Source organism: Gadus macrocephalus, chromosome 2 (assembly GCF_031168955.1).
Source record: "Gadus macrocephalus chromosome 2, ASM3116895v1".
In the NCBI taxonomy this organism is placed as follows: Eukaryota; Metazoa; Chordata; class Actinopteri; order Gadiformes; family Gadidae; genus Gadus; species Gadus macrocephalus.
In genome coordinates, this window is record NC_082383.1 from 11,548,702 (window position 1) to 11,576,617 (window position 27,916).

The following is a 27,916-nucleotide window of genomic DNA, read 5'->3' on the forward strand; positions in this document are numbered from 1 at the left end:
AACAAATGGGAAAAGTGCAAGGAGGTAGACACAGTACTCACCCATTGAAAGTAATATTTATTTCCTCATGCTGCATACAATTAAAACAAACATTATATACAGACTGGTCTCTCCACACTTAACATGGACACTTGACTTGCACAGATGTTCACACCTATTTACACTACACACCCAATCCACAAAATGTCAGCAACTCCCAGTGAAGCCACAATGCTTTAAGGGAGGCCCAGGTAGGACATCCCATAATGATTATACTGTTGTAGTTGGCATGACCACACCAGTTGCCCAGATTTTACAATACACATTTTGGGGACTTGATAAATCAAATTCCTGTCAAAGGCTGTTTAAGCAACACTGATTACAAAGAAACAATTAAAAAATATCTGGGCACATAACTGCAATTACGGTTTCAAAAAATAATTACAATTCAATGTAATAAAACAGCAATAGTGCATCATCGCAACTCAAGAGAGCACAATAAAAATGCAGAAATAAAGTGCTAGAGTTTTATTTCTCAGGCATTCCGCAGATCCATCAACAACCTTAATATAATCATTAGACATCTCAGAATGTCAAAATGATGCAACAAGTTCTAAAATACAAAAACAGCTCAAACACTTGATATCCACCAATAAAAAACATCACGTAAAATAACAAGAAATTACGCTTTTCCCTATACAGCCCAATGTCCCACCCTCATCGTTCCCAACATTTGTTCCATCTCTTCAAAAATAATACATTACTTGCTCATTCATATTTAAAAATCTATAACTTAAACCGAAGGTGTTCAAAGTGCTTGTCTGCGTGACAGTTTGCAGATACTTCTCTGTAAACCTCGTAACAGTTCAGAGGTCTGTAAAGGGAACCTGAATAGTTATGCCGGGGTGTATGTTTACTTCAGATTAAAAACGGGCTCAAACCAAAACACTACTGCTTGATTGCAGGTTTCAAAAGCAACGTGTACAGGAATCTGCAGTTGTACATGAGGCAAGCAAGGGGGCATAGCATGCAACACGTTGGCCTGTTGTGAAATAAATTCATTACAAATGACAATATGAGCCAAAGAGAAACAATGTGTTGCGTTAAAAAGCTAAATATTTTTTGTTTAAATTAAATTAAATTAAGATGGCCAGCATAGCCCTTTGGTTTTTACAGCAATGTACAGTATCTAAAACTTGATCGCACTCTCTGCAAAGCATCTTGTTAATCAAATAATGACAGTAATAAATAATAAGGAATGATAAGCTAAACAGCAGTGTGTATCAGCAAATCTCCTTATGAATCTCTTGGTTTCCTCTTATTCTCCTGGTAATACATACAACAGAAAACCCCCCTTGGTAGTGCCCGACATGGTACGGCCCAGCAGTGTGCAGGAATAGGCCAGAGGGGGATGCTATAGGTGACCCCACGTATCGGTGGGGGGGAACTGGTCTATCTCTCCCGCCTCGTTGCATTGGTGCTCCCCCAGAGTGAAGCCCAGCTTGTAGCGCAGCCGCACCTTCTCCTGTGAACACATGGGTGACATTGTAAGAGGGGCTCATCATCCTTCATTTTACTAGTAAAGAGTAACGGAAAAAAAAAACTATTTCAGCTATACTGTAGGAGGGTAAAGAAAACACTTAACTATTGACTGACAGCAGTTTTATCTTGATGTCATCAGCGATTATTTATCATGCAGGCCAAACCCATTAAGGGTGTGTGATCGGCTCCGAAACGCCTTTAAATATTCAGGATAAATATCTTCCCAAAGGCAATACACATTTATAAAGTAACGAAAAAGTAAAAAAAAAAGTAACGATGTTAGTGTTCAGCATTATTGGAACCTATTAGTTACTTTGATTTTTTTCATCGTTATCACCTCTAGTAACTCTGACAGTCATAATCAGGCTATGTTTAGGGTGACCCATACCTTGGCTGGGTTAGCTAGCAGCGTTATGAGACTGTCTGCAGGGGGACCCATACCTTAGCTGGGTTGGCTAGCAGCGTTAAGAGACTGTCTGCAGGGGTACCCATACCTTGGCTGGGTTAGCTAGCAGCATGATCTGGGTGATGGAGGCCGGGGGGAAGATGGGGTTGAAAGCTGCCAGCTCTGTTCCAGATGGAGGCTGCAGCTTCACCTTCATGGACTGTGGAGCAGATTTTGATACACCTTACACTGGACTAACACCAACAAGTTATGTCCAACATGCAACTTAAATCCTGTACTGGAGACTGGATTTTATATATCAGCATCGGGAAAGGCCTAACAAAACACAGTTATATTGTCTAGACTTCGTCTCACTGTTTCCAAAGAGTGAACTAACTTTAAATCCAAGCCATTATTTGTAAACTGCAAACATAAACTATACTCCTTGTATACTATACAGAGTGAACAGTGCGGCACAGTTTAAACAATCATCTTCTAATGATCCTGTAGTTAGTAGTTTATACGTGCGTGCGTGAGTTACCTTAGGAACAGCCGCCTGCAGTACCATGTTCTGGACAGCCACGGGTGCTGTGTTCAACATGGACACCACCATTACCAGTACATCAGGTCTCCCCGGGGGGCCGTCCGCTGCAAAGTTCAGCAGCACGCGCATGCCGTCCTTATCGTAGGCTGTCAAGGGCAGCACCTTACCTAGTGACGGACAAGACAATCACACACACCTCCTTCACGAACCACCCCATCCCCCCCCCCCCCCCCACACTTCCTTCTTTTAAAAAGGTACCTACTGGGTCTGATGGCCTCCAGTGGGATGTGGACGCTGGCCAGGGACACTTCGGGCCCTCTGGAGGGGCTGGCAGACAAGGGGGGATGGCCGGGGGACATGGAGTGGAACAGCGGGCTCCCGGGGGCCGAGCCCAGGCTCTGGGCCTTGGACTGGGACACGGCGGGGGAGCCGGGGTGGAGGACCTGGGCCATAGCGGACGAGTTGCTAACTTGCCCGGACACAGCGGTTGGCATCCCGAAGCTAGCGCCTAAAATCTGGCCAGCCAGGCTGAAAATTAATTAAATGGGTCACATTAAGGTTAAACCTATCGAAAACAATAACAATTCCTACAAAATCTTTTAATGATTTCTATATCCAAATGATGTTATCCAAAAGGCTGAGGCTTTTAATTATTAAAAAATGAATTCCCCTCCCGATGGCACTATCTTGGATGGAAGACTGTGGAAAATTCAAAATGATCTATGTTCAATAAAACTAATATTCTGTGATCCAGTCATTACTGAATGAGAGTTGCAGTTGTTGACGTAACGCACTAACCTCTTGTTCTCTCCAAAGCCAAGCATGGCCATGTCTTGGAGGTCCTGCAGGGTGTTTGTTGGGTGTGGGGTGTGTGTGGATTGTATGGAGTGTGTCGTTTGTGTGGGCTGTACAAAGTGTGTAGTGTGTGGGCAGTATACAGAGTGTTTGGGGATGGTAGTGTGTGGGGGGGGTCCCATCGGCACCATGACTGGGTTTTGTTGAGCGATGCTCCCCAACAGGTCTACGCCCACTTCTGGTGGCTAGGAGGAGACATTATGTTCATCATTTAAAATGATTGACATTATATATTTAACAATTTGGTTTGATGTTACATCTTAAAGTGTGCATCTTATTTAAAGGGACACTGTGTAAAAATTACTCCCATCTAGTGGTACAATTGTATATTGCATTCAAACTAATAGTGCTCGCTTGTTCAAAAACTACGGTGGGCAGTATGTGCCAAGAAGATGTGTCATGACATCCAATACTACGTTATTTCAAACAAATTTCAAACTGCATTGAATCATTAGTGTAAGCTAATGATGTACGAGTAATTATTCCTCGAGCAAGATAGTGGATTATTTCAGTCATCATTCACACTGGCTCAGAGTGAAAACGCGTTTGCATTTCATGTACCACGTAGTGCTTTTTGTCCCTCTCGGCAGTTCATAGACCGGAAGAATATGGAAGCCTCCATGAAGCTTACCCGTCCTATGTAACTACATATTAATTATTCTTCGCTCAGGAGGATAAGTGAGATTTTCGGCAGAGATCATTTTACCAATGAGGACTTATTTATGAATGAATACGTTGATTTGAGGAAATAAATGACTTAAAATATTAGACAGTGTCCCTTTAAACAATTCAACAAACCACAGCCCTTTAACAAAAAAAGTATTATTGGATGTTCAACGGACGAATGGTCGACTATTGGATGTTCTGCATGTGTGTCAAGTGTGTAATAATGTTGCAAGACCAGCGTTGTTAAAAATGTCTTAATGTACTAATAAAAATAAAGGACCTGATGTAAAGCAGAGCTGTTGATGGCTACAATACAATTGTACAGACAAATAAAAAGCCACAGTCCCATGCTGGAACATGGTACTGGTATCAAGCACTCATCTCACCTGAACAGAGCTCCATGGGGCCATACCCTGACCGAGCGCATGCATTGCTGGGTCACTCTGAGGGGAAACAGGCTCATTCAGTCCTAAGGGAACACCATTTACATTTAGTCATTTTGCAGACCATGCATTTATCCAAAGCGACTTACAATTGATGCAGAGAACAATCAACGCATACAATTAAGAGTGGAGTAATTGCTCCATGACAAAGATTCTTGGTTGCACGGAAGAGCTATTGGACGAAAACTGAAGCACTCACTGGAACCCCACTTCCATATATTGAAGAAAGTATTTCTCCTAATATTAATTGAACTTATAAGGTACTATGCGTAAGTATCAGAAATCCCTCATCATTACTGACCCCTTAGGCCGGTAAGTGATTGGCAGCCTGTTTGAGCTGGTGATTCAGAGCACTGGTGTGTGATCTCTTTGGGTTGAGACAATAAAATCAGATATTTATGGCATTATCCGCGCTGGACATAAATTTTCTACCATTTCCCTATCCAAATTGGCTCATTTGGAGATTGGAGGCAATGGAGAGAGTTGGGGTTAAATTACTTCCTGTTTTTAATTATATTTCAAAGCAGTTTGTGCATGTAGAAATCCTACATATGGTTACTTTAAAAAGGAGCCAAAAAAAATTGACATGGTCTCATATGACCATCAACATAGTAAAAGCTTCTCGGAGCATTGATGTACAGTGACTGGCATGTTTCAAGTTCAACATCGCTTACTCAAACAGTACTAAAAAAACTAGAGAAAACCTCATGGTGTTCAAATTCGTTCTCAAACAGGGGGTCACTTTAACTTTAGGTGGTCATAATTTTTTTTCGTACAGCTACAACAAGCTCTTCCTAAACCTGGGTGATCGTAAGCAACGAATGAGTAATGAAACCGAAACCCCACCTAGCGACAGCAGCTCGTCGTCCAGAAGGGAGAGCACTGCCAAGGCTTTCCCGCCGCCGCTGGTGGCCGTGAGGCGGGGGCTGTTGCCATGCGAATCGTGGGTGCAACCCGGGGGCTTGGGAGGCGGGGGCAGGGCGGGGATGGGGATGGGGAAGGTCATGTGACCACCAGATGATGGCAAGTCAGGGTAGGCGACGGGCGGGGGAAGCGGCGCAGGCTGACGGTCGGGGGGCTCATCGTCGAGGCCAGCCAGGTCTATCAGGGTCCCGGTGTTCTCACAGACCCCTGCAGGTTCTGAATGGGGCGCAGAAAGACAGACTAAGGTTTTCATTAACATGACCTGGTACATCAAAGAGAACACAAGCTTCTAAACATGGCCCTTTTTGTCCAATTCACAATCGTTTGGTTTGTTCTCTTATAAGCTGGTGGAGAAGTACAATTGGAAGAGCGATATAGTGCAGAAAAACTGGGAGCGAGAGAATGAGAGAGGATGAAAATAAGAAAGTACTTCACAAATATGGTAACATTATGAGGATATAGATGGTGTTTGCTAGACGTACCTTCTGGTCTGTTACCAGTGGTAGGTCTGATGTCTTCAGTCTCTCCGTTGACCCTCTGGCCCTCCACAATCTTCCTGTAAGAGTTTATGACTCTGGACAGGTCGTCGCTAGCTTGCAGGATTTCCCCTGCAGATGGGTCATACATTTAAAAATGAACAGTGTTAAAGTGTAAAATCATTATCATACAGGCAACTACCAATTGAAATGGCAGTTTTATCAATTATTCTTGCAATTATCTACAATTTAAATGTGTTAAGTTAGTGAGCAATTGCATTGCCGCTGTAGACACAAAGTTTAATACTGAGGCTCCGTCCACACGGGAGAAAAACTATATTTCCCCCTCCGTTTTCCTTTGATGCGTTTCAGGAATATCTCCATAGAGGCGTACTCATTGCGAAAACGCATCTAGTTGTAGAAACGCGCTGGTAAATATTCAAGGCCATTGTGTGGCGCTGGTTCTCCACCAACAAAAGAAGAAGACGAGGCGGACAAAGCAGTTTTTAAACCTTTTAGATTGAACAGAAAATACTATTTAATGTACAGTTAGTAATTAAACTTACCAAGGGGCTGTATTTAAAGCCACAAAAATAATACAAATCAAATCAAACAACATAATTCGACAGATCTCTAACGTTCCCCATCTGGTGGGAGGGGCGATGACGTCATCGTTTGCGTATCTGGCGTCCACACGAATCCGAACACGAAAACGCTGTTTAACACGCTAAACAACCCCCCCAAAAAAAGTTGGTTTCCCACCCAAATTCATGTCGTTGTCTTCCGTTTCCGTTGCCATTTTGAAGGTAGCCCGCCTCAGCTTGTCACAGCGCTCGTAGAGTTCCTGGGCACAAAGTTAAAGGTCCCATGGCATGGAAATTTCACTTTATGAGGTTTTGCAACATCAATATGAGTCTATTGTCCCCCAGTAGCTAGAAATGACGTAAGGTGTGAAATGAGCACTAGGTATCCTGCTCCGCCTTTGAAAAATGAATGCTCAGACGCGCTGATTTGGTATTTGGCCCCATATGTCGTCATAAGGGGCCAGGTTACCTCCCCTTTCTCTGCTTTGCCCGCCCAGAGAATTTGGCCCATCAATGAGATAATGAGCTACGGCCGTGCGAGCGCCACATGTGTGTGTGTGTGAATATACACACACTGTAACGCAAGTGTGTACACAATTCTTTGTTATTTGGATAAACGTTTTGGTTGAGGAGGAATTGGGGGAACGGAACTTTGGGGTTGACTCCATGAAGTCCAGATTGAACTGTGACATGGGGGATAAAGGGATTGTTCCCCGCGATTCTTGCGCCTCCGGATGATATTATGAATCCGAGCTATTGCGATACATCCACTGTAAACACTAGCGCATGGTACCGTTGCCGCAAGCTGCTCAGGGCCACACCCCCACCCTCCAGCTTGACGTGTCTCTAAAAAACATCACGTTTGTGGAAAGCTCATTGTTGGACTGGCTCGTAGTGGCTGTAATTCTGCACCAAGGCTGAATTTCTTGAACGTCTTCAAATACTGTATTAGGGGCCCACTAACACCTACATAAAAGCATCCATAAAGTAGCATGCCATGGGACCTTTAAAGTTGAGTGAAAATTCAACAGCTATTCAGCAAAACATTTACCGAAATGTTATTAACATTTTACGGACAATTAACGAAAAACCAGAACAGACCTAAATGAATAAGCATCTAGCACGATATATTGCAAAGACGCCCTGTACACACATTGAAATGCAGATAAACGACAAGGATATTGTGTGTGTGCGTACCTTGATGATCTCCCTGTCTGAGTCGGTGGAGTGCTCCTGGTCGTAGTGGGATAGCATCTCTGCCAGCAGCTTGACGTTTATGCTGACCTCCTCCAGCGTGTGGACGCGCTTCGTCACCTTCTGCACCCGGGCATCATCCTGGCGCCCGGAAACAAACATTACAAATGACATTCGAGAATAACCAGATGGTTTTTTCGCAAAAAAATATAACCAGTAACAAAAACTTTGCCTCAAACCTGTATCAACATGTATTCCAATTAAGAAATACAGTCCAGCAAGCTCACCCAGAGAGACAATTCATTAACATTCAACATTATAAAGGTGCAGTTTTGCTTATTTTTCGATGGCATGTTTTGTTTGAATGTGTGTATAAATTAAACTGCAATAATATATGCTTAACTTGCAGACATTACATCGCACATGTTCGATAGTTAAACAACGGTGTTCGGTCATGTGACCAAGCTGGGATTACACACCTCTTTCACCATGCTCTTGATCAACCGGTTTGCCTCCTGTAGGTCTTCTGGGTTTTTGCTCCGAAGAAGCTCTGCAAGCAGCTGCAGATGCGTGTACACACACACACACACACACACACACACACACACACACACACACACACACACACAGTAAACACAAAACAGATGATATAATAGTTAAGTATTTGTTCTAATTGCATCTGTGTATCTTTTTGGGGGGGGGTTTCTAACAAAATAATGCCTTTTTTTTTAATGCAAATCATGTAGCCACATGAGGGCCAATGCCACTATGATTTAATACCCTATCAGAAGTGCCCGGCATTAACTTAAAATTCAAAGAACAAAAAAAACCGGAAGTAATAATGTCGTACAAAACCGTGTCCCTGATCGAGGTGATGGACAGCTGTCAACGAGACATTTTCCCGGGTGTGAACAAGCTGTTGAGAGTCACGATAACGCCAGAACCACAACCTCATGCACAGCAGAGCGCATCTTTTCCACCACGGGGAGAATTCATACGAGCCTGCGATCCTCAATGAGAACTTCTTGTCTTTGCCATTTGGCACTTCTTTGTCACAAGCGAGAATTTACGGAGGGAATTTATGCAGAGAAATACTAAGGATATACAGTGCCTAGCCTAGACGTCCACGTCTGGGCAACGTGTGAGCCAAGAGCACATTGGACTACGACAGGTAGGAGATTAATTTCCAACCACAAGTAATGTTGAGACATTTCTTTTATTGATTGATGCCGAGTCTGTCTGTCTGTCTGTCTGTCTGTCTGGCTGTCTGGCTGGCTGTCTGGCTGTCTGTCTGGCTGTCTGGCTGTCTGGCTGGCTGGCTGGCTGGCAGGCTGGCAACACTTTTTGCTGGGATTCATTTGTTTATATTAGCAGCTTATTTGTTTTTATTAGCGTGACGAGACCGTCACACGCTGAAAACAATATCCCGAGCTAGTGATCTCAAGCATGGGATATTACCCAATATCCCGAGAAAGCGAACCAATCAAATTGCGCCATTTTAGGAGGTTCACGTGTAGCATATACTAAATAAGTATATACCATATAAATACTTTTTATGGTTCTCTTCTCCATGGTCTTGACTAGCTATTTGACAAGTCTGTATGTTCGATGTTAAAATCACATGCATGCATGCATTTTGTGCCTTAAATTCCCCCCGGGGATGAATAAAGTATCATCTATTTATCAATGTAGCCTATTATGGTTTGCCATTAATCGTCTGATCTGTGTTGAAATCAAGTGTTGTTTAATTTTCGGAAGATTGCAGTACTGCCTAAATCAGAATCAAAGACATTGAATCGAAACAATAGGGGCCAACCCTACTTCGCGAAAGTCCACCCTGATGAAAAGTCCTGGCACAGCTGTGTGAGTGAGTGTGTTCTCACCTTGCCCATATCCTCATTTTCAAACACTGGGTTCTTGGGACGGGTCGGCGGGGAGGGGATCAGAGTCTTGTCTAAAGGGAGCTTCGGATCAGCGGTCACCAGGCCTGGAGAACAAGAAGGCGTGGGTGTTGTCACAGGGTCTGCTGCCCGGAATAAGTTTGACATCTTTCGAAGGACCTACTGCCAAAGTCTGCCACCAGTCAAAAAACAGTACTTACCAATAATATCCTTAACATAAGAAAGAAATACGGAAACATAAAACACTGAATGAAACAAACAATTCATACCTACTCTTTAAATATAACATAGCCAAATACTTGTTAGAATTTGAATTAAACCCGAGAGATAATAGGTATATGTTTGCCGATTGGACCACGGTAGGTTCAAATCATAGTTCGAACTGTGAATGATATGGGATCAAATGCATCACCATTATCTTCCTAAGAGCATCACACAATCATACAACCAATCAGACAGCCAATCATAGGAACACAGAGATGACCAGGAGTGTGGCGGCCGTATTGCAATCATAGCTCATCTCTAGTTTCAGCCTCTTCCGTTAATTAGCACTATATCCCCATGTGACTCGTCCTGAATGTCTGATACAAAGCAGGTTTAGCCGTGCAGCATCTTGAAGGGACTCAAGTCACGATTCTCATTGGCTGGAACCCTTGTCATTCATCGAAATGTAGACGTAGTTCCGGCACAACACGCGTGGATCAGGTTTGTTAGTATATTTACATCCATGGGTTTATTCCATCCAACGGTATAGCTTTATCCACTGAGCAATTGTAAGTTAAATCACATTTTGAATTACGGTTGTTTTACCACAGGTCTGTTATTATAATGCGTACGGTCCGCGATAAGTAATCAGGCCTTGACACAGAGAAACAACGCTGAGTCCAAGACACCTCATATGGAAAAGCTGGCACTGCGAGACTAGCTCATCACTTACCCTGTCTCCTCAGAGTGTCATACGCCTCACTGATCTTGGCCTCGCCCGGGAAGGCCACAGTCCAGCTGTATAGCATCTCGATGGTCTTCGCCTTTACCTTCTCTGACACGTTGTCGCCCATGTACTGTGTAAAAACAAGATATTAAACAAGAGGTTCATGTCATCATACACCTGATCCTGACCAAAGGAAACAATCTTCTGACGGTCTACATGCATAATCATAAGCCGTTTTCACACATGTCCTCCGCAGTTTGTAGATCAGGAGCTTCGACCCTTAGGGTGATTCACACTTAATGCTTTATATGCAGACATCAATGTTGTTCCAACATCAGTAGAATCAACGGGGAGTTTAGGGGGCTGGGATTGCAAAGGTCATGATATGACGTAGGGTCTAAGTTCGCAAGAGGCGGGATGTGCGGCCGATGTCACTCTAGTTTGTAACTAAATAATAATAAAAAAAATAATAATCTATATACGACTGCAGCTGTGAACTCATGTATTTCAAATGATTGTATGATGTGTACTTTTAGGGTTTTGCAGTGCCAACACTGCAAAAGGCAATTACTTATTATTTAGGGTTCCACTCGGAAAGACATCGATGACCACCTCCTGTTGTCATTGGTCACATTACCTCTGACAACAGACAATGGCAGTTTTGCAAGAGGCAGGTAGCAGATAATAACCAGAGACAAGGTGGTGACCTTTCATCTTAGACCATGAGACTCGCTATGTAACATATAAAGACTGGCAGGACAACAGAGTACAGAAGGTGGTTTGGGTGTCTGACTCTCTGGGGAAATGTCCTGGGGTTGAACCCCAATGTCCACAGCTAACATGTTGGCATCCCTGAGCAAGATGCCTACCCCTTCGTGGTCAGTAATGATGCACCTAAAATAAGACTAAAGGAGAACCAAACTCCCTGGCCTTTTCAAAATGGTGTTATGCAACAAGGAGTTATGCACGCAAAAGCATGTGTTTAACCTGCAGTTGTCAAATGCAAACCAATGTACATGTGTGTAGGGGTTTGGTGTTGTGGTTTGGTTGCCCTTCAATTTAAATCAATTATAAGTCCTTTTGAATAAAATAATCTGCTAAACCACCAAATAGTAAATAGAAGGGCCTCACCTTTGGGGAAACAAGTTTAATCAGTTCATTAAGGAATCTGTATTTTCCAACTTCGTTATGAAATCTTCTCCCGCAGTTCTTCATACATGCCTCCAACACCTGAACAAAAGACAGAGCTGAGGAGATGCTCGTATGGGTGAAGGAAACCATTGTTGATTTAAGGTAATAGATCACCCTATTAACAGTAATGAGGCATGTCTTACTGTCAGTCCCTGCGAAGCTTCCCATTCTTGCGGAGAATGGATTTTGTGGATGAGCAATTTCACTGCAATCTGGGGACTGTGAGAGAAATAGAGATTATTTATTATTAAGCCTACCCTGTATGTTTTTAAAACATGGTTATAATTGATAATAATATTGATATACAAACCCTTCAAGCTCCTTGTTTATCTGGTCACAGAAGCCTATGATATACTCCCAGTCCTCTTGTCTGTTGGTGGGGTGGGTGGCCTTATCTACGATTCGGACAAAATTATAATTTGTGGGAAAGTTGTGGGGTCAGTAGGTTACATGCATTGCCACCCCCAGAGAAATGCAGTGTCACAATCTAACATAAGCCAATCCTCCGATTTTAACACATTGCCTGTGTTGCATTTGGCCATCAATGAGAATGAGAATGACACTAATTATTCGACATTTATACACCTAACGTTATATTGCTCTCATTCCTGCTTCACACTAGCAATGCAACTCGATCAGCAACCACAACATGACAAACATGTCGAACGCTCTGTCCACGAATGTGCTTTTATAAACTAAAGTATGAAGTGTAGTTTATTATCTCTAAAATCACAACCGAGAACATTTAATTATTAAATGTTTATAATCATTATGTGGCAACATTCAGTTTGAAGCTCTCCACCCTTTTCCTGCTCATGACTACAAGAATAACTTATCTCTTTTACCTTTAGCATTGGGAACTGCATGACCGTTTAAGTAAAGGCAAGCTTATTGTGAACTACAACACCAACAAGCAACATACATTCAGTTAAATATGTGCATCTATTCATTGAAAAAATTGAATTAATCACTCACTGAGCCAAGACTCCAGCGAGTCCCCTTCCTGGTACGCCATAGCACTGAAAACAAGCCGTGATGTCACCGATGACGTGTATGCGAGAGTAAAAAATATGTTGATGTATTACTCAATATGTGGGTAACCATAAATATATATATATATATTTAATTGAATAAAAAACAGTTCCTCCTATTAAATATACTGCACATAATGCATGTTGGTTGTATTATTATCTGCTTTATCGGATGGCATCTTATAGAGGACCTAAAGGAGGGTCCTTGTAATACTGTCACATTTTCAAGATGGCTGCCTCCATCACAGGTTTATTGAAACCTTGGACGCCAAGGTAATGGTTTTAATGTATTTTATGTATATATTATAACCTCTTTTATATATTTGGCATTGTACTGTAAAATAAACGATGGAATGCGAGAAACACTTACTGTAGATGCACGGGCCTACTTAGTTCTTTAGCTTGCAATATTTAAATTTGAATGACATTGTGCTTTCTTAAATGCAAGGTTACCGTTTTAGTGAATTTGTACGGTATCAACAACAGTACCGAACCAGTTACTTTATAGCAATGCGAACTGTACGTTATGGCAGTTGGATTTAATAGACTGTCAACTACTCACATACATTAGATCACGTGTACAGTTTTCTTAAAAATATTGAGATCCAAAGTTACACTATTTCCCCTCATCTGGTCCTTTCCTACACAACGAAACCCCTGCAGGGTGATCTTGGTGAGATGGAGCAGGTACAACCCGTACTACCTGGAGCCGGAGATTCAGAGGGAGGCTTACAGCGTTCCAGATACAGAGCTGACCACTGAAGAGAAGCAGCAGCGCGAGCTAAAGGAGCTTAGACCCATAAAAGCAGCCACCAGTGGGATTACTAGTTCGGTTTTCTGTGACCCAGTATTAAGGTAACACACAGGCTGCTAAATTATACAGTCCAGAAAAAGTATTTTCATGCTCCTGTCAAGTTATTTGGAAATTGTGGATGTTTGTTATTCAAGCTGAATACCTTAGCAAATACATCTGGACATAACAGGCTGACAACCTTGCCATACAGTCAGCAGGTCACATGGCTCAAGCACAGTGTTTGCAGGTGTAATCAATGTTTATTCCAATATTCAAGGTTGCACACCCACCGTTCTTTTTCTTTCCCTGCAGTAAATTCATCAACATGATAATGAAAGGTGGAGACAAGGTTTTGGCCAAAAACATCATGACGGATGTAAGTAAGAAGCTATACACTCATAGATCTCTTCGGTGTGCTGTATTAGTTGACATTACCTATACTAACCACCTGACCTGCCCACCCATGACCCCAATACAGACACTGGAGCACGTGAAGAGGAAACAGGTGGAGAAGTACCACAAGGCGCCCCAGGGGAAAAGAGAGGACATTGAGTGTAATCCGTACACCATCTTCCACCAGGCCCTTGACAACTGTAAGCCCGTCATTGGGCTGGCCAGCATACAGAAGGGAGGCAAGTTCTACCAGGTCAGTGAGATTCACTGTTTTCTGATCAAATGTGTATTTTTCATTCTGTACAGTGAAATGGGGTCAGGCACCTAGTAAAAATGATACAAAAGACGAGGTCTAGGCATAAATGTTTCAGATTTATGAGATGCAATGCGTGTCTTTGTATAATTCCTTGTTTTTTTTGTTAAACATTTAATTATTTTTCGTTTATAGAAGTATGATCATAACATGTTTTGAATGCAGTCAGATATTAGGTACCATCACCATGCAGGAGTGTGTCATTAACCTAAATGTTTTGAATTTTACCCATCCAGGTTCCCATCCCTCTTACTGACAATCGCCGGCGCTTCCTGGCTATGAAGTGGATTATCACAGAGTGCAGGGAGAACAGACACAGGCGCACGCATCTCTATGAAAAACTTTCCCAGGAACTTCTGGCGGCCTTTGTGAAGGAGGGCAACGTAATTAAGAAGAAACACGAGCTACACAAGATGGCAGAATCCAACAGAGCCTATGCCCACTACCGCTGGTGGTAGTCAGTTTAGAGCGCCCCCGCTATAAGTGTGGGTTTAAAACAAGACAAACTCCACTGGACTTGAAACACACTGACTGTACCCCTGCCCCGGGTGCAGTGGAATCCATTCTGGGTGGTGGAGTACCCACAATTCAATTGTACATCATTCATCATCGTAAGCCCAACTGTATTTAGACACTTTTTTGTATTGCGTGTGTATGATGTATAAACTTGCAGTGACAATTATACAATGCCCATCGTGTATTGATAACATTTCATACATACTACTAATTGATAAATGGATACAGCAGTGTGGAAATTCTACTTTGGCTCTCATCAATCCTGGAAGAATATTGCAACGTTAATGATAAGTATGGCTTGTTAATGACAGATCAATTTGTGTCCACCAATAGTCTTCCCCTTCTAAAACAAACAAATCCAATGACTGGCTGTGAAACCTGAATAAGGTAAAGACAAGGCCATGAACTTTTAGGGAAGTCGTTAATAAATAAATGATTCAGTAACTAAGTTCTACAATAAGGGTACATCAATAAACTTAGCATTCATTTAGTTAGTGGCCTAGTATAATTGACATGTTAATAACAGATCAACTTGTGTCCACCATGCGTTAATGCTAAGGTATTATTGTAAATCATTTAATAGGGTTTCCTAACCCCTAAAGTTTTGACTGAAGCTAATCCTCAAATTGAACAAATTGTATTCAAAAACTCAATTACACATCTAAAAAAATGTTTTATTAAATAAAACATTGTTCACTTATTAGTGATCCCTGTTTTCAATGGTTCTAACCCAAAATGTAGCTGGTTACTGGTCTGATTGTTCACTTTGGTCACTGAAGAAGCTGTCACCTAACAAAGACAACAGTTGTAGACCCAGCTGCAAAAGACTTGTCTCATTCATTGTTAAAATGTATCATTTTATCACTTCTGATAGCAATACCAATGAAGTAAAATAAAAAATGTAAGTGAGCAAGTGAGATATCAAGAAAATACTATAGCTATTTCATTAGGATTTTTGTATTCTCTTGATAAGTTATGGACACCTAAATAAATATAATTGTCTGCATTGAATGCATTTGTGTAGATCACGTTGGCACTTTGATTTGACAGGACAAATATGAACCCTGATAATCTATAACCAAAATAATGCTAATAAGGACATCTCGCTAGATTTCCCGCTGGTTTTGATTAGAAATTCTGTACAATCAATAACTTAAAACAGTAGATAAAAAATCTTTCAGGCATTTGCTATTGTAACAAAGGTATGTGGTTTCAAGGAAAATGTAAAAACTTACTACACACAGATCTCCTTTTGAAAGCTATCTAGCACATCTGTAACTTTAGTAAATTATCATTGTTCAATGGAAACTAAGACAGGTTCCACCAAACACAAACCTTTAAAGCTGCAATAACATAAGATCTAGCTAGTAACTTAAAGTAACCAGGACATATGCTCAACTCTGATTGATAGTGATCTAAATAATGTTATAATGATTTTTTTTATATATATATATAGCCAGCCCATTCTGATTTAGCTGCCTGGAATGTCTATCAAAGCTATTTAAGGAATTAAAATATATTAGATAAGGAGGTGAAAAATCAGAATGTTCACCAAGACTGGACTGCGAACAAGATAGAACCAGCTTTCAAGAAATGCATTTTCTCTGGAATCCATACCTTCATGTGATACCTTCAAAATATCGTGATTCACTACCTCATTACATCCGCACTCGTAACTCCTAATTCGGCAATCTATCTGATTTAACAGAATGAGTAGCTGTCAATCAAATTAGATTTGTCCCAAACAGCATGGACTAAGGAAAGGGAGCTGTGGAAGAAGTCTTACTCTCTATATCCTACTCTCAACATTTGTGTCTCTGCTTTAAATGTCATCAAGAGCGAGGAAGTCTCTGGTCCTCTCGTGTTTCTCTCTCCATTAGCCGTGGCGCAGAGTGGCTGCAAATCTAGCATTGGCTGGCTGAATGGGGCACTCTTGGCCCACTGGCGCCTCAGTCGCTCAGCTCGCTGTAGTAGTACTTGTTGGCCGTGCTGCTGAGCTTCCAGCCGCCCGCCCTGAACTCCAGCATCTCCAGCAGGAGCAGGCGGGCCATGGAGCCGATGGACTCCTGCAGCAGGAAGCCGTCCCTCAGCAGGAAGAAGAGCTCGTCCATGCGCGGGCCATTCACCTGTTCCAGCTGGTCCCCGATGCGGTGCAGCTGCAGTACCAGGCAGTCCACCTGGGGAGGGGAACACAGGAACAGACAGGAATGGGCTCCAGGCAGACTTTTGTTTTTCTCCAGAGCGCTGTCCTCCTGAGTCTCAACATTTAGGGGCACAAAAAGAGATTGGAGGGCAAAATACCCCTCAATCTGCAAATCCAGAAAGAAGTAACAAGCAAAAAACAACTGGACAGAGCGTAGTTTATCTAAAGGAATCAAAAGTATTTTGGGTTTATAGATTAAGACCCAAGTAAATGCATCACATAGTTTAGGGATGCACCGATACCAGTACTCTGACCCGATACTGGTCTAATATATTCCTACTTGTAAAACTTCTCCCATACCACTTTACATTGAAGAGCCAGTGAACCAAAAACAGGGTCATTTGTCCTATATGATCGTTGGCATTCAATAAAGGGGCACCAGCGGCAGGGTTTGTGTGGACATTTGTGTGGAGCTCTGTCTGGGTAGCAGTTGACTGTGGCGTAAACGTTTAGTATACCATATAGGATATAGGATTTTAAATACAGAAATGTCGGCCCCCTGAAAAGTGTAATCATGCATATGTACTGGTTTGGGCCCCATTTGCATGAATTACAGCCTCAATGCGGCGTGGCATTGATGCTATCAGCCTCTGGCACTGCTGAGGTGTTATGGAAGAAAAGGATTCTTCATTGCTCGGTCTCATGTCTCATCTTTCTCTTGGCAAGGTCGGGCGAGTTTGCTGGCCAATCAAGCACAGAAATCCCATGGTCATTGAACCAGGTTTTGTTACTTTTGGCAGTGTGGGCAGATGCCTAGTCCTGCTGGAAAATTAAGTCAGCATTTCCATAAAGCTTATCTGCTGAAGGAAGCATGAAGTGCTCTTAAATGGCCTGGGAGACAGCTGCGTTGAATTTCGACTTAATAAAGCACAGTGGACCAACACCTTCAGATGTCATGGCTCCCCAAATCAACAAAGACTGTGGGAACTTCACACTGGACTTCAATCATCTTGGATTGTTTGCCTCTCCATTCTTCCTCCAGGATCTGGGACCTTAGTTCCCAAATGAGAATCAGAAAACTATCAGCAAAGAGGACGTTGGACCTCTGAGCAACAGACCAGTCGGCCCAAGTAAGACGCTTCTGACAGTGTTTGTTGTTCAGGAGTGGCTTGACAAAAGGAATACAACATTTGAAGCCCATGTCCAGGATCCGTCTTTGTGTGGTGGCTCTTGATGACTCCCCCACACCTTTGATTGGCCTTTTCCTGACAATCCTCTGAAGGGGGCGGCCATCCCTGCTGCTTGTGCACCTTTTTCTTCCAAACTTTTCTCTTCCATTTAACTTTCTATTAATGTGCTTTGATACAGCACTTTGAGAACATCCAACTTCTTTTGCCATTTATTTTTGAGGCCTTTACCTCCGTGTGGAGGTTGTCAATGATGATTTTCTGCACATCTGTCCGGTCAGCAGTCTTCCCAATGAGTGTGAATTCTACTGAACCAGACTGAGAGACCATTTAAAGGCTCAGGAACCCTTTGCCGGTGTTTCGGATTAATTAGCTGATTAGAGTGTGACACTTTGAGCCTACAATATTTAACCTTTTCACAATATTCTAATTTTGAATTTGGGGTTTTCATAAGCTGTAAGCCATAATAACAAATAAAGGCTTGAAATATCTCACTTTGCATGTAATGAGTCTATATAATATATTAGTTTCACCTTTTAAGTTGAATGACATATTCCAATTTTCGAGTTTCACCTGTATAGTACAACACTCAGTGTGTGCGGAAGGTGAAGCGCCGTATGGGCAGCGATTTGTTTTATACCTGCGTACGAGGGTTAGGGTTCCCGGACACATATAGTATAACACTGTGTGTCTATGGTGAAGCTCCGTCTGCGCAGCGATTTATTTAATACCCTTGTCCGAGGGTCAGGATTTCCAGACCCCTATAATATAACGCTACGGTGTGTGGCACATTTCATATACAATATCGCTAATTATAACCCTCATATATAACGACGGTCTAAAAAAAGTATCACAAAGTTGCCGTGGGCCGTAACCATGGCGATAGCATGTTTTTAAACTGTAATGGTATCATTAAGAACTCATATCAGAGAAAGTGGAATCTTCGCATCCCTAACTTCTTTGTTTGTGCAACTTTGCACATAGTCTCAAAATAATGGAGGACTTTCATCTCTCAAGCTGGAATTCCCAAATATAGACAACAGGGGACCGACTCCACTTCTATGACACCCAAAGCTGAGCAAGAACACTGACCTCCTCCTCGTTCAGCAGGGCATCAGGCTGGGCCAGCCTCAGGAGACAGTCGTACACAGGATGCACCAGAGCCACCATGGGCATGTTGTTCACCTGAAGGACACACAATCAAATGCTATCAGGCAAGGAGAACAACAGTCTGACTCTCAACACAGGAGGCACCAGTGCCTTCTAAGCATGTTCAGCTGTTCACAAAGGATAGGTTAGACCAAGGGAATAGATAAGATAAGACAGTAAAATAGCGCCATCAAAATGGCCCGTACCTTGAGGTAGTCAAAGATGTTGCAGATGAAGGTGACATAGCACACCCACTCCTGCAGCGAGTGTGCTCTGGTCTCCTCTCGTACCTTGAACTCCTGCTGGAGGCGTGTTAGAAGCCGTCTCCTGAACACGCTGCCGTTACTCTGCTTGGCCTCTGCCTGGATAGACGGAGGGAGGACGGAGAGGGACAAGTCAGTCATAGTAGCGTCCTTTGTGTAAAGAGTCATAGTGCTTGGGAGGTTTCTTCAATGTTAAACTCCATGTGGCCGAAGTTCTTACCACCCTGTTTTAAAGAGATTGGGTGATAACAAAATATTGATTGAATTCACTGTCGAACCCCCGTAAGTTCTCCTTAAATAAGCTGCATCACTTTGGAAAAAAAAAGCATCTTCTAAAACTAAACAATATATTAACCATCGTCCAACATATTAGCTTTTACTCTGTTCCATAAGTGCTTTACACTTGCCATTACTGCCATATAAACAAAAGGATGGACCTGTACAATGGTGTAGCAGATGCGGCCCGCTTCTTTGCTGAACACCTGATCCTTCAGAGATTGCTCCACGATAACATCAGCTACCTTCTCCAGGTCCACTGAACTTGGTTCTGAAAAATTACGTTTCCTATCATTTAGACACTTAGAAACTTCTTTCCAAAGCAGCTTACTTTTCAGATTTCTTCATACAATTTAATAAAAAACTAAACGCCAAGAGAAAATAGAGAAATACATTTTAAAAAGTGCTAAACTATTTTCAGTATGGTTGAGTATTAAAGTAAACATTGAACTTTCATTGCTGACAGTACATAATAGCAGTACCTTTGAGAGCTGTTTTCAGAAGGTTCTGAGTTTCAGGGTCAAACGACTGGATCTTGTAGTCTTCTTTGGCGGACATTTCCATTTTTTTGGTATCAACTTACAATCCAGATATCTCACGCTATAAAACAATTCATTGCTTTTTAGACCTATGAACAATCTCCCTGAGAAAATACATTTCTCTCTCTCACACACACACACACACACACACACACACACACACACACACACACACACACACACACACACACACACACACACACACACACACACACACACACACACACACACACACACCAATAACCACAAAAATGTGTTGGCATCAATGTAGCAGTTATCCCCGGTGCATCCATTTGGGAACGAAAGGGATTAAAGTGAGTGAACTAAAGTGAACCGCCCATAGAGTAGGTTAGCTGAACTAGTCGTTGCATATTTATTATAGCAAATGCTGTTGACCCGACTTCGAATTGTTCAGTCATTTGAGATGTATTTGCCAAGAACCTCTGTATCCGAGATCAGATATTTACGGTTTTCATCACGTACCATGGGTGAATATATAAACCATCACTCACTTCGATTTCCAATCTGAAAACGAAGAGGACCGTCAATCTTCTTGTATATTCACATTCAGGAGATTTCTAAAAAAAAGTACTTGCATATTCCATGGTGATCTACTTAAGTAAACACTAAATGTGAGTTGGAGCGAAAATGCTCAATATTTGTTAACTTAATTATTAAACGTTAGCATTGTCGGCTAACGATGCTAGTCGTAATACTACTCTCATGGAATTCTTGAGATCATATTGGTTGTTTACATTGAGTCAAAGTTATTTATATAATTCAAATGTATTATCTTCTCCATTCTTCCCACTGGCATTGTGTTTGAATACCGAACCATTAGGTTACCGTTTGGTTAGCGTCTGGTCATTATGTTTGAATGTAATAGTGTTGAATGTGTTAGTTTGATATACAAGTAAAAGTTCGCTAAAATTAGTATATTAAGAAACGCAACATATATAACCCAAAGGAAGGGGAACTTAAAAGCATCAAGAGATTACTCACATTTCAAGCCGGGACACAATGAAATATTTTATAGCAGTTAACCTCGTATAAGAACGAACACATCTGCCCTGGATAACCAGTTCCTGTTTTCTTTCCATGTGCGCATGCGCATCTATTTCCACTTATCAATCGTTTATTATAATAGTTAATTATATAAAAACGTCTAGGTTAAAGCTCAGCTTTTGAGAGCTATTGATAGTTGAATTACCTCCCCACCAACACAAAATGATTAAAGAAAAATAAAAAAGCAATAGAAATGAACAAACATGATTACTTCTGTGTTTGTGTAATTCCCATTTAACACCCAAACATTACTTGACACGATATTGAAAGCATGCCAAGGTCTTTGAAAAGTGCATTGGCTTTGGCAAGGGATATATATATATATATATATATATATATATGAAACACTTAAAAGACAAGATTGGTTCTAAATATGTATATTTATAATGAATAATGATCGAAAGCCCTTGGTAAAATATAGAGTTATAAATATAATTGGCTCTACAATGAGAAGCAACGGCTTACAGTTCCCTGTTAATATGTAAACACAAAAATAAATATATATAAAAAAAACATATACAGCTGACCCCCATAAAAACCCACGGAGGGTGTCCTCAGTGCAAACATAGAAGAAGCCAAGTTCTATGTTCCTTTGTGCGTGTTTTGGGCCATCTTTGCTTTTCCTCCTGTACCAATGCCTGTGGACATGTGCACATACCAGCATGAGATAATAATGTCTTGTGATGAGTTATTCAGTCCTCTGCTTCTCCTTGAGGTTTTTCATGGCATTGAGGAACAACTCGTACCAGAAGAAGGTGAAGCCAGTGGAGAAGGCAGCCTTCACCAGGCTGGGCGACAGGCCTTTGAAGAACCCGCGGAGGCCTTCCTCTTTGCCTATCTGTACCATACAGTCTACGATGCCCCGGTAATGCCGAATCTGAACCAATCAAAGAAGAGATGTGTGAAGGGTTTGAACGTCTTGTCCAAGAGCAATGACACACACACACACACACACACACACACACACACACACACACACACACACACACACACACACACACACACACACACACACACACACACACACACACACACACACACACACACACACACACACAGTATGGACTAAAATGCAGTGTTTCCCCCAGTAAATGTCTCAGTCAAGGTGGTAAGCAGTCGGTGGTGTTGTTGAAAAATTTTGGGGGTATTTTGCTCAAAGATGCCAGTACGCATGAATGAAATAAACAACTGTTTATTTCCATATAAATAAACAACAGTAGGTACAAATGTTGTGCAAACATGCAGATTTTTCGGCCCTCGGTGTGAGGGAGGGGTCCGTTAAGTCGATGGATGCGATGTTTAATCATTTAGTCCAAACTACAGTAGGCTACGGGCAAACCTGAAGTCACCGTCGTGACATTTCATATACGTCCCGTCTGTGTGTGTGTGTGTGTGTGTGTGTGTGTGTGTGTGTGTGTGTGTGTGTGTGTGTGTGTGTGTGTGTGTGTGTGTGTGTGTGTGTGTGTGTGTGTGTGTGTGTGTGTGTGTGTGTGTGTGTGTGAGTGAGTGAGTGAAAGGGAGGAACTTATTTGAAATCGGCCATGCGTGCCTGTTTGTTGTTTATTGTTTTTGATTTAACAATATATAGGTTTAGAGAAATCTGGCTTTCAGAACTCAGTGCCAACCCACTCACTGACCTCACCGCACGTCACTGGTGGTAGATTGACAGGTGACTATGATAGACTATGCAACAATATATTCAACCACCAGATATCCCCGTCTCAATTACACTCAAAAAACTTTATTGGCACGACTAATGTTGTAAACAGTATTACCTGAGTATTACGATTTATTTTATTTTTTTTTACTTTTTTTTTTTTTTTCAATACATTGGTAGTCAAGGCGGGGCCCTAGTCTTGTTAAGGCGGCCGCCTTAACAAGATAGTGCTGGGGGAAACCCTGAAATGTATATCACGGTATGATTTGAGGCATAGACGGTAACGGTATTATATCACGGTATGTTAATTTTATCTTCTAATTTCGATATAAATGCTTCTGAAGGGGTAAAATACTGGTTAGGCAACAAAACTGCATAGAAAAAATGCTAAATCTTTTCTCAAGTGAATTCCGTCTCTGCAAAACACAAATATTTAATAGTATGGATTTCTTTCCCCACTTGCTCGCGGACCTTGCAGTATAATTTTGGCATCTCAATTGGGCTGAAGTGTGTGCGTGCGGGCAGGTAACACGTACCTGGTATCGAGTGTTTTGACCATCTCTATAAAGCCCTTTCGATCAACAATTTTGAAAGGGAACCATGTCCTGAGTCCTGACACAGGTTAACAGTGACGGCGTTTGTTATCTCGTTCCACCGCTGGCTTTTTCTTTTTCTTTTCATAAGGACTGGCTTTGGAAAATGCCTGCGGAAGCGATGTCTGAGATGCAGAGACAGCTTCACGCTACCAGCATCTGTCTCTTACGGTGTGGAATGAGAGCCCGTGAAGGGACTATTGCGCAAGCACGCAGACACACAGCAAGCGCACCTGCGTGCTTGCGCAATAGCATACTGCCTTTGGAAAATGCAGTATCGCTGTCAAATCTGTCCCTGGGAAAAGAAACCTTGCGCTGAATTGAAAAAAGGAACTACGTTTCTTCAACATATTTTCAGTAGTTGCGCGTAAATTTACTTTATACATGAAAAAGTAGTTATGTTACTGTTTTAACGCAGTAACATAACTTACTTTATAACACGTTACACAAAACATTGTCTACCGGTGTACTTTCTATACCGTTTATACCATACAACCCTAACACACACACACACCCTATTTAAATATTTTCAGATCCGATGTTCCTTTTTAATTTTGCCACATTAACACTTTAAATGTCTTAATTTTTTAACTTCATTTAAATTCTTCAATTTAATTAAGTATGATTTTCAAGTGAAGCGCATTGCATCTTTATTAGTGTAAAAAAAAGATATGTAGAACATTTGAACATTTGAAGTGTAGCCGTCATGCTCACCTCTCCAAATTGTACTCTGGCCTCCTCAAAGCCCCCAACCTGTAGTCTCTTCTTGAAGAGGTCAAAGGGGTACGTCATGGTCTTGCTGAGCACGCCAGCAGCGCTGCCACACAGAAGGCTTCTCAAATTCCCTGTGATGGACAAATACCATTACGACAAGGCTTCAATAACACACACACACACACACACACACACACACACACACACACACACACACACACACACACACACACACACACACACACACACACACACACACACACACACACACACACACACACACACACACAATAAAGTTATTACCAGTTATACCACCTTATGTCTATACACTAATACATGACATTTTTAATACAAAATTAATAATATACATATTTAATAACTTTATTTAATATCCAGTTAAGATGTATCTTGAATTATCCTCAAATATGCAAACCTGGCAATAAACATTTGGATTATTTTGTTAAACTGTTTATTAGCCACCACTTACCGCCTGAATTCCCGGCCTCTGAGTTCTTCGACAAAAGCTGACCGAAGAGTCTGTAGAAGAAAAACTGTAGCCCGGCGTAGGGGAAGATGGCCACCAACGTGGGAGCCAGGCCCCGGTAGAACGACAGCGGACCGCTGGTGCGATACATGGTGGACACGGCATGTCGCAGATTATGGTACACCTGAGGCAAGGAGAGGGAGTTCATAGCAGTAAGCACCTGTATAGCAGCTAGGCCTGGGTTCCGTTACATTCAAAGTATTAAGAAGCATATACCCATGAACTGGCATTGGTAGTAATACCCAACCCTAGAAGCACCACTACCTTTACAAAAAGAGTTTTCAACACCATCAGGGTCATGTTAGGGATGGTCACTATTTTACCCACTCAAATCATGGATCTGTCCCACCTTGGGCTCTCCCTGGGCAGCGAAGCGTGTCCTCAGGGTGTCCAGGGGCTGGCAGACCAGCGTGGCAGAGCAGGCCGACAGACCGCCACAGATTAAGTGAATCCCTGCCGTCTGGCTGTCGTACGGCGTAGACTTGTGCACCGCTTCAGTGAGGAACTCAAAGGTTGCAAACTGTGAGGGATAGACAAATTGTATTTGTATTTGTGAGTAATACTAGGGTACGAAGGAAATGTAAGGTATATTGGGATTGTTTAAGTTATTTACTTTTTGTGACTGATTTTATAGCATAACAAATAAGAAAAGATTCAAATACATGCAGGCAAGGGTTAAGCAGCTTGATCGAGGATACCTACTGAACTACCTACAGAACCTTTTGGCTGGGAGTATTACACCCTAACCACCAGACTATCCCTGCATATACTGTATATCGTCATCTCCCGCCTCGACAAAATTCTTCCATGTGACCCCCCTTTTCCGTGATCTCCATTGGCTCCCTGTATTAGCTCGAATCAGATTCAAGATGGCCTACAAGGCGGCCAATGGAACTGCCCCTGCCTACCTCCAAGCGTTGGTCAGACCCCATACCCCAGCTGGAGCGCTCCGCTCAACTACCTCAGCTGGACACCTGGTACCGCCATCGCTAAGAGCCAGCAAAGGTCGATCATTGAAGTCACAGCTCTTTTGCACCGCAGTGGTGGATCGAGCTCCGTGCCGATGTCAGGTTGGTAAAGCGCTCATCAGCTTACGAACAGGACTCACTTGCTCAGTGACTTCCCCTAGACTCTGCATAGCCTCCCCCTTACCCCCCACACCCATCTTACGCACTTATTGTATGTTGTACGTCCTGGTACTCAATGTAGGCACTTATTGTATGTTGTAGGTCCTTGCGTCGTTAAAAACGTAGCATTGTGTAGCATCTTATAGTAGCTATCTTACAAGGGGAATGGGTTAACCTAACAATTGTTAGTGCTTTACACTTGGTTCAACGAACATCTTTACTGTACCAACAGCGATATATAATTCCTTTCTTCTGACAAATGTGGCCTAAATATAAATAAAATATCATGCCCTAAATATAAATCTTTATATCTAAATATATGTGTGATAGGATAAATAATACAATGCCATAGCATTAACACACACACACAGACACACACACACACACAACCTGAACAGCCCCAAAGCAGACAGAGAGGAGCTGGGCGGGGAAGTGTCCTTTCCAGAAAGCCGGGAGGCCTTCCTCTCTCAGGATGCAGCGAGAGGCCTGCAGCAGGCCCCTGTACTTCCCCTCAGGATGCAGGTAAGACACACGTTCTATCTGGAGCTGCGGGCAGAGAAAAAAGGCAACCACATGATGGGAAATAGCAAACAGGTGACAACATGTTCATAACACTTTTGGATTATGGAGGTGGAAAAATATCATCATTAATGTCCTCCAGATGTAGGATGATGGAGTGTTACATTTGACATGCATGTGTATTGCAAGAGCCAACAATAGTCATCATGAAGGCGGCCAATTGAGTATATGACGCATTATACTGTGTGTACACAATGAGTAATAAAACAAGAGATGTTATTAATGCTTTTGTTTTTATTTTTTTCATTTTATTTCCATCTTGCGTTGCGTAACTATCGATTGTTATGTCGTCATCATCATAAATACAGGCTATTGTCTTTGTAGTTAGTCGCTTACAGATGATGTCCATATCTCTTGACGTAGCAGTTTATAAATTAATTTATTGCCTTATCAATTATTATTGCCTAATAAGATCAGATGATAGGCTATTATTCAATGGAAAATGACCTTACTGGAATGAGTCAAGGTTGGCAGGTTTTCATTTAAACGACGATAAATGACACCTTGACAGACACCGTTTTGGAAATCAAAATATGTGTTTTAATGCTTTAACAGGTGAAGCCTTCCATTTACCTGAAACCTAATTTTGACGACATCCAGCGGGTTGATGAGCGCTCGAGTGACCATCCCAGCACCAGACCCAGCTAGCGCTGCCTCTTCTGGAGACAGGACGACGCCAGGGGCCCCAGGGTCAAAACCAACCATCCCTCCACGACTGACTCCACGTTAGAAGAACCCTAAAGTGAGACATACAGGTAATAAAAAACCAGGGGCTCGAAATTCAATGTAATGCTATCTTCTACAATAGGCAAGCTTTCATTGGGAAAGCTATTATTGTCCGAAGATGTAATATTTTGTAATGTGAAATAGTTTGGTTCACATTCAAATTATTTAACTCGGTAAACAGAGAACTGACACAAGGTTGAATCGTGGACCGTTTAACCGGCGGACCTTGAAAAAGCCACGAGTGACAAAGCTAAATGGGTACCATGACAACGGTCATGATATTTAGACACTATACTCCAGAAGCACATGCATGAAGTAACTCACTTTAGACACAATCCATAATGAAACTTTCTTATTAAAAGCAAGGTCGATCAGAGGAACCAGCGTTTACGAAGCTATCAAACACATCACGCCCAAATCCGACTTCCGGGTATATCCTTTCAAAGTAAAACCCACCCATAATATCCTACAATACGGTGTATGCACTAAACTGTGTGACGTACTTCCTGTTTCAAATAATACAGCTCGGCCGGTTCCGGTCTGTGTGTTTATCGCGCTAGCCAGCTGACGTTGATACACTTTAGACATGAATCAAGGCTGCAAACATTTTTAAAAACGGTTCCTTTTTATAGGCAGGAGAAACCTACGACGAGCACTGCTGTGTCTCTCACTGTACAGTATCAGCCAAATCCA

General features: G+C 42.1%; 4 protein-coding genes across 8 annotated transcripts; 1 reads left to right on the plus strand and 3 right to left on the minus strand.

Moving 5' to 3' along the window:
• Positions 1-37: 37 nt before the first annotated feature.
• On the minus strand, positions 38-12,730 carry gga3b (golgi associated, gamma adaptin ear containing, ARF binding protein 3b). 2 transcript variants are annotated; one of them, XM_060041328.1, is made up of 17 exons: positions 12,591-12,730; positions 11,926-12,010; positions 11,759-11,834; positions 11,556-11,654; positions 10,431-10,554; positions 9,476-9,579; positions 8,072-8,152; positions 7,596-7,733; positions 6,577-6,658; positions 5,821-5,946; positions 5,261-5,554; positions 4,358-4,440; positions 3,249-3,490; positions 2,713-2,978; positions 2,448-2,617; positions 2,016-2,126; positions 38-1,504 (listed from the first exon to the last, which is right to left on the minus strand). In XM_060041328.1, the coding sequence occupies exons 1-17, from the start codon at positions 12,628-12,630 to the stop codon at positions 1,394-1,396; spliced, it is 2,232 nt and encodes a 743-aa protein (XP_059897311.1). In that variant the 5' UTR covers positions 12,631-12,730; the 3' UTR covers positions 38-1,393. The 2 variants fall into 2 exon arrangements, with proteins under 2 accessions (XP_059897311.1, XP_059897302.1); XM_060041319.1 differs by having other exon boundaries at positions 5,261-5,578.
• A 40-nt stretch (positions 12,731-12,770) lies between these two features.
• On the plus strand, positions 12,771-14,832 carry mrps7 (mitochondrial ribosomal protein S7). Its single transcript, XM_060041519.1, has 5 exons — positions 12,771-12,919; positions 13,310-13,501; positions 13,752-13,815; positions 13,918-14,085; positions 14,382-14,832. Exons 1-5 carry the CDS (start codon positions 12,876-12,878, stop codon positions 14,601-14,603), a joined length of 690 nt encoding a protein of 229 aa, XP_059897502.1. The 5' UTR covers positions 12,771-12,875; the 3' UTR covers positions 14,604-14,832.
• Positions 14,833-15,314: 482 nt separating this feature from the next.
• mif4gdb (MIF4G domain containing b) lies at positions 15,315-21,337 on the minus strand. Of its 2 annotated transcripts, XM_060041533.1 has the most exons (7): positions 21,221-21,325; positions 20,702-20,743; positions 20,162-20,279; positions 19,841-19,950; positions 19,347-19,502; positions 19,084-19,176; positions 15,315-16,838 (listed from the first exon to the last, which is right to left on the minus strand). In XM_060041533.1, exons 3-7 carry the CDS (start codon positions 20,241-20,243, stop codon positions 16,611-16,613), a joined length of 669 nt encoding a protein of 222 aa, XP_059897516.1. In that variant the 5' UTR covers positions 20,244-20,279; positions 20,702-20,743; positions 21,221-21,325; the 3' UTR covers positions 15,315-16,610. The 2 variants fall into 2 exon arrangements, with proteins under 2 accessions (XP_059897516.1, XP_059897521.1); XM_060041538.1 differs by lacking the exon at positions 20,702-20,743 and having other exon boundaries at positions 21,221-21,337.
• slc25a19 (solute carrier family 25 member 19) lies at positions 21,235-27,687 on the minus strand. 3 transcript variants are annotated; one of them, XM_060041445.1, is made up of 8 exons: positions 27,548-27,687; positions 27,071-27,212; positions 26,309-26,464; positions 25,141-25,311; positions 24,735-24,915; positions 24,248-24,378; positions 22,030-22,160; positions 21,235-21,921 (listed from the first exon to the last, which is right to left on the minus strand). In XM_060041445.1, exons 2-8 carry the CDS (start codon positions 27,200-27,202, stop codon positions 21,651-21,653), a joined length of 1,173 nt encoding a protein of 390 aa, XP_059897428.1. In that variant the 5' UTR covers positions 27,203-27,212; positions 27,548-27,687; the 3' UTR covers positions 21,235-21,650. The 3 variants fall into 3 exon arrangements, with proteins under 3 accessions (XP_059897428.1, XP_059897443.1, XP_059897436.1); XM_060041453.1 differs by having other exon boundaries at positions 21,702-22,160; XM_060041460.1 differs by lacking the exons at positions 26,309-26,464; positions 27,071-27,212; positions 27,548-27,687 and adding an exon at positions 25,700-26,300.
• Positions 27,688-27,916: the final 229 nt, after the last annotated feature.

Coding starts and splice junctions, on each gene's coding strand:
- gga3b (XM_060041319.1), bottom strand. CDS start 12,630: ATGGCGTACCAGGAAGGGGACTCGCTGGAGTCTTGGCTCA. Junction 11,655..11,758: donor AAGCTTCGCAGGGACTGACA/GTAAGACATGCC, acceptor TCTTTTGTTCAG/GTGTTGGAGGCATGTATGAA. Junction 7,734..8,071: donor TCAAGAGCATGGTGAAAGAG/GTGTGTAATCCC, acceptor TCCGGGCGCCAG/GATGATGCCCGGGTGCAGAA.
- mrps7 (XM_060041519.1), top strand. CDS start 12,876: ATGGCTGCCTCCATCACAGGTTTATTGAAACCTTGGACGCCAAG. Junction 12,920..13,309: donor TTGAAACCTTGGACGCCAAG/GTAATGGTTTTA, acceptor AAACCCCTGCAG/GGTGATCTTGGTGAGATGGA. Junction 13,502..13,751: donor TTCTGTGACCCAGTATTAAG/GTAACACACAGG, acceptor CTTTCCCTGCAG/TAAATTCATCAACATGATAA.
- mif4gdb (XM_060041538.1), bottom strand. CDS start 20,243: ATGGAAATGTCCGCCAAAGAAGACTACAAGATCCAGTCGTTTGACCCT. Junction 19,951..20,161: donor TCTGAAAACAGCTCTCAAAG/GTACTGCTATTA, acceptor GTAATTTTTCAG/AACCAAGTTCAGTGGACCTG. Junction 16,839..19,083: donor CCCTGCTGAACGAGGAGGAG/GTCAGTGTTCTT, acceptor TCCCCTCCCCAG/GTGGACTGCCTGGTACTGCA.
- slc25a19 (XM_060041445.1), bottom strand. CDS start 27,202: ATGGTTGGTTTTGACCCTGGGGCCCCTGGCGTCGTCCTGTCTCCAGAA. Junction 26,465..27,070: donor TCGTCAAAATTAGGTTTCAG/GTAAATGGAAGG, acceptor CTCTGCCCGCAG/CTCCAGATAGAACGTGTGTC. Junction 24,379..24,734: donor AGAGGCCGGGAATTCAGGCG/GTAAGTGGTGGC, acceptor TGTCCATCACAG/GGAATTTGAGAAGCCTTCTG.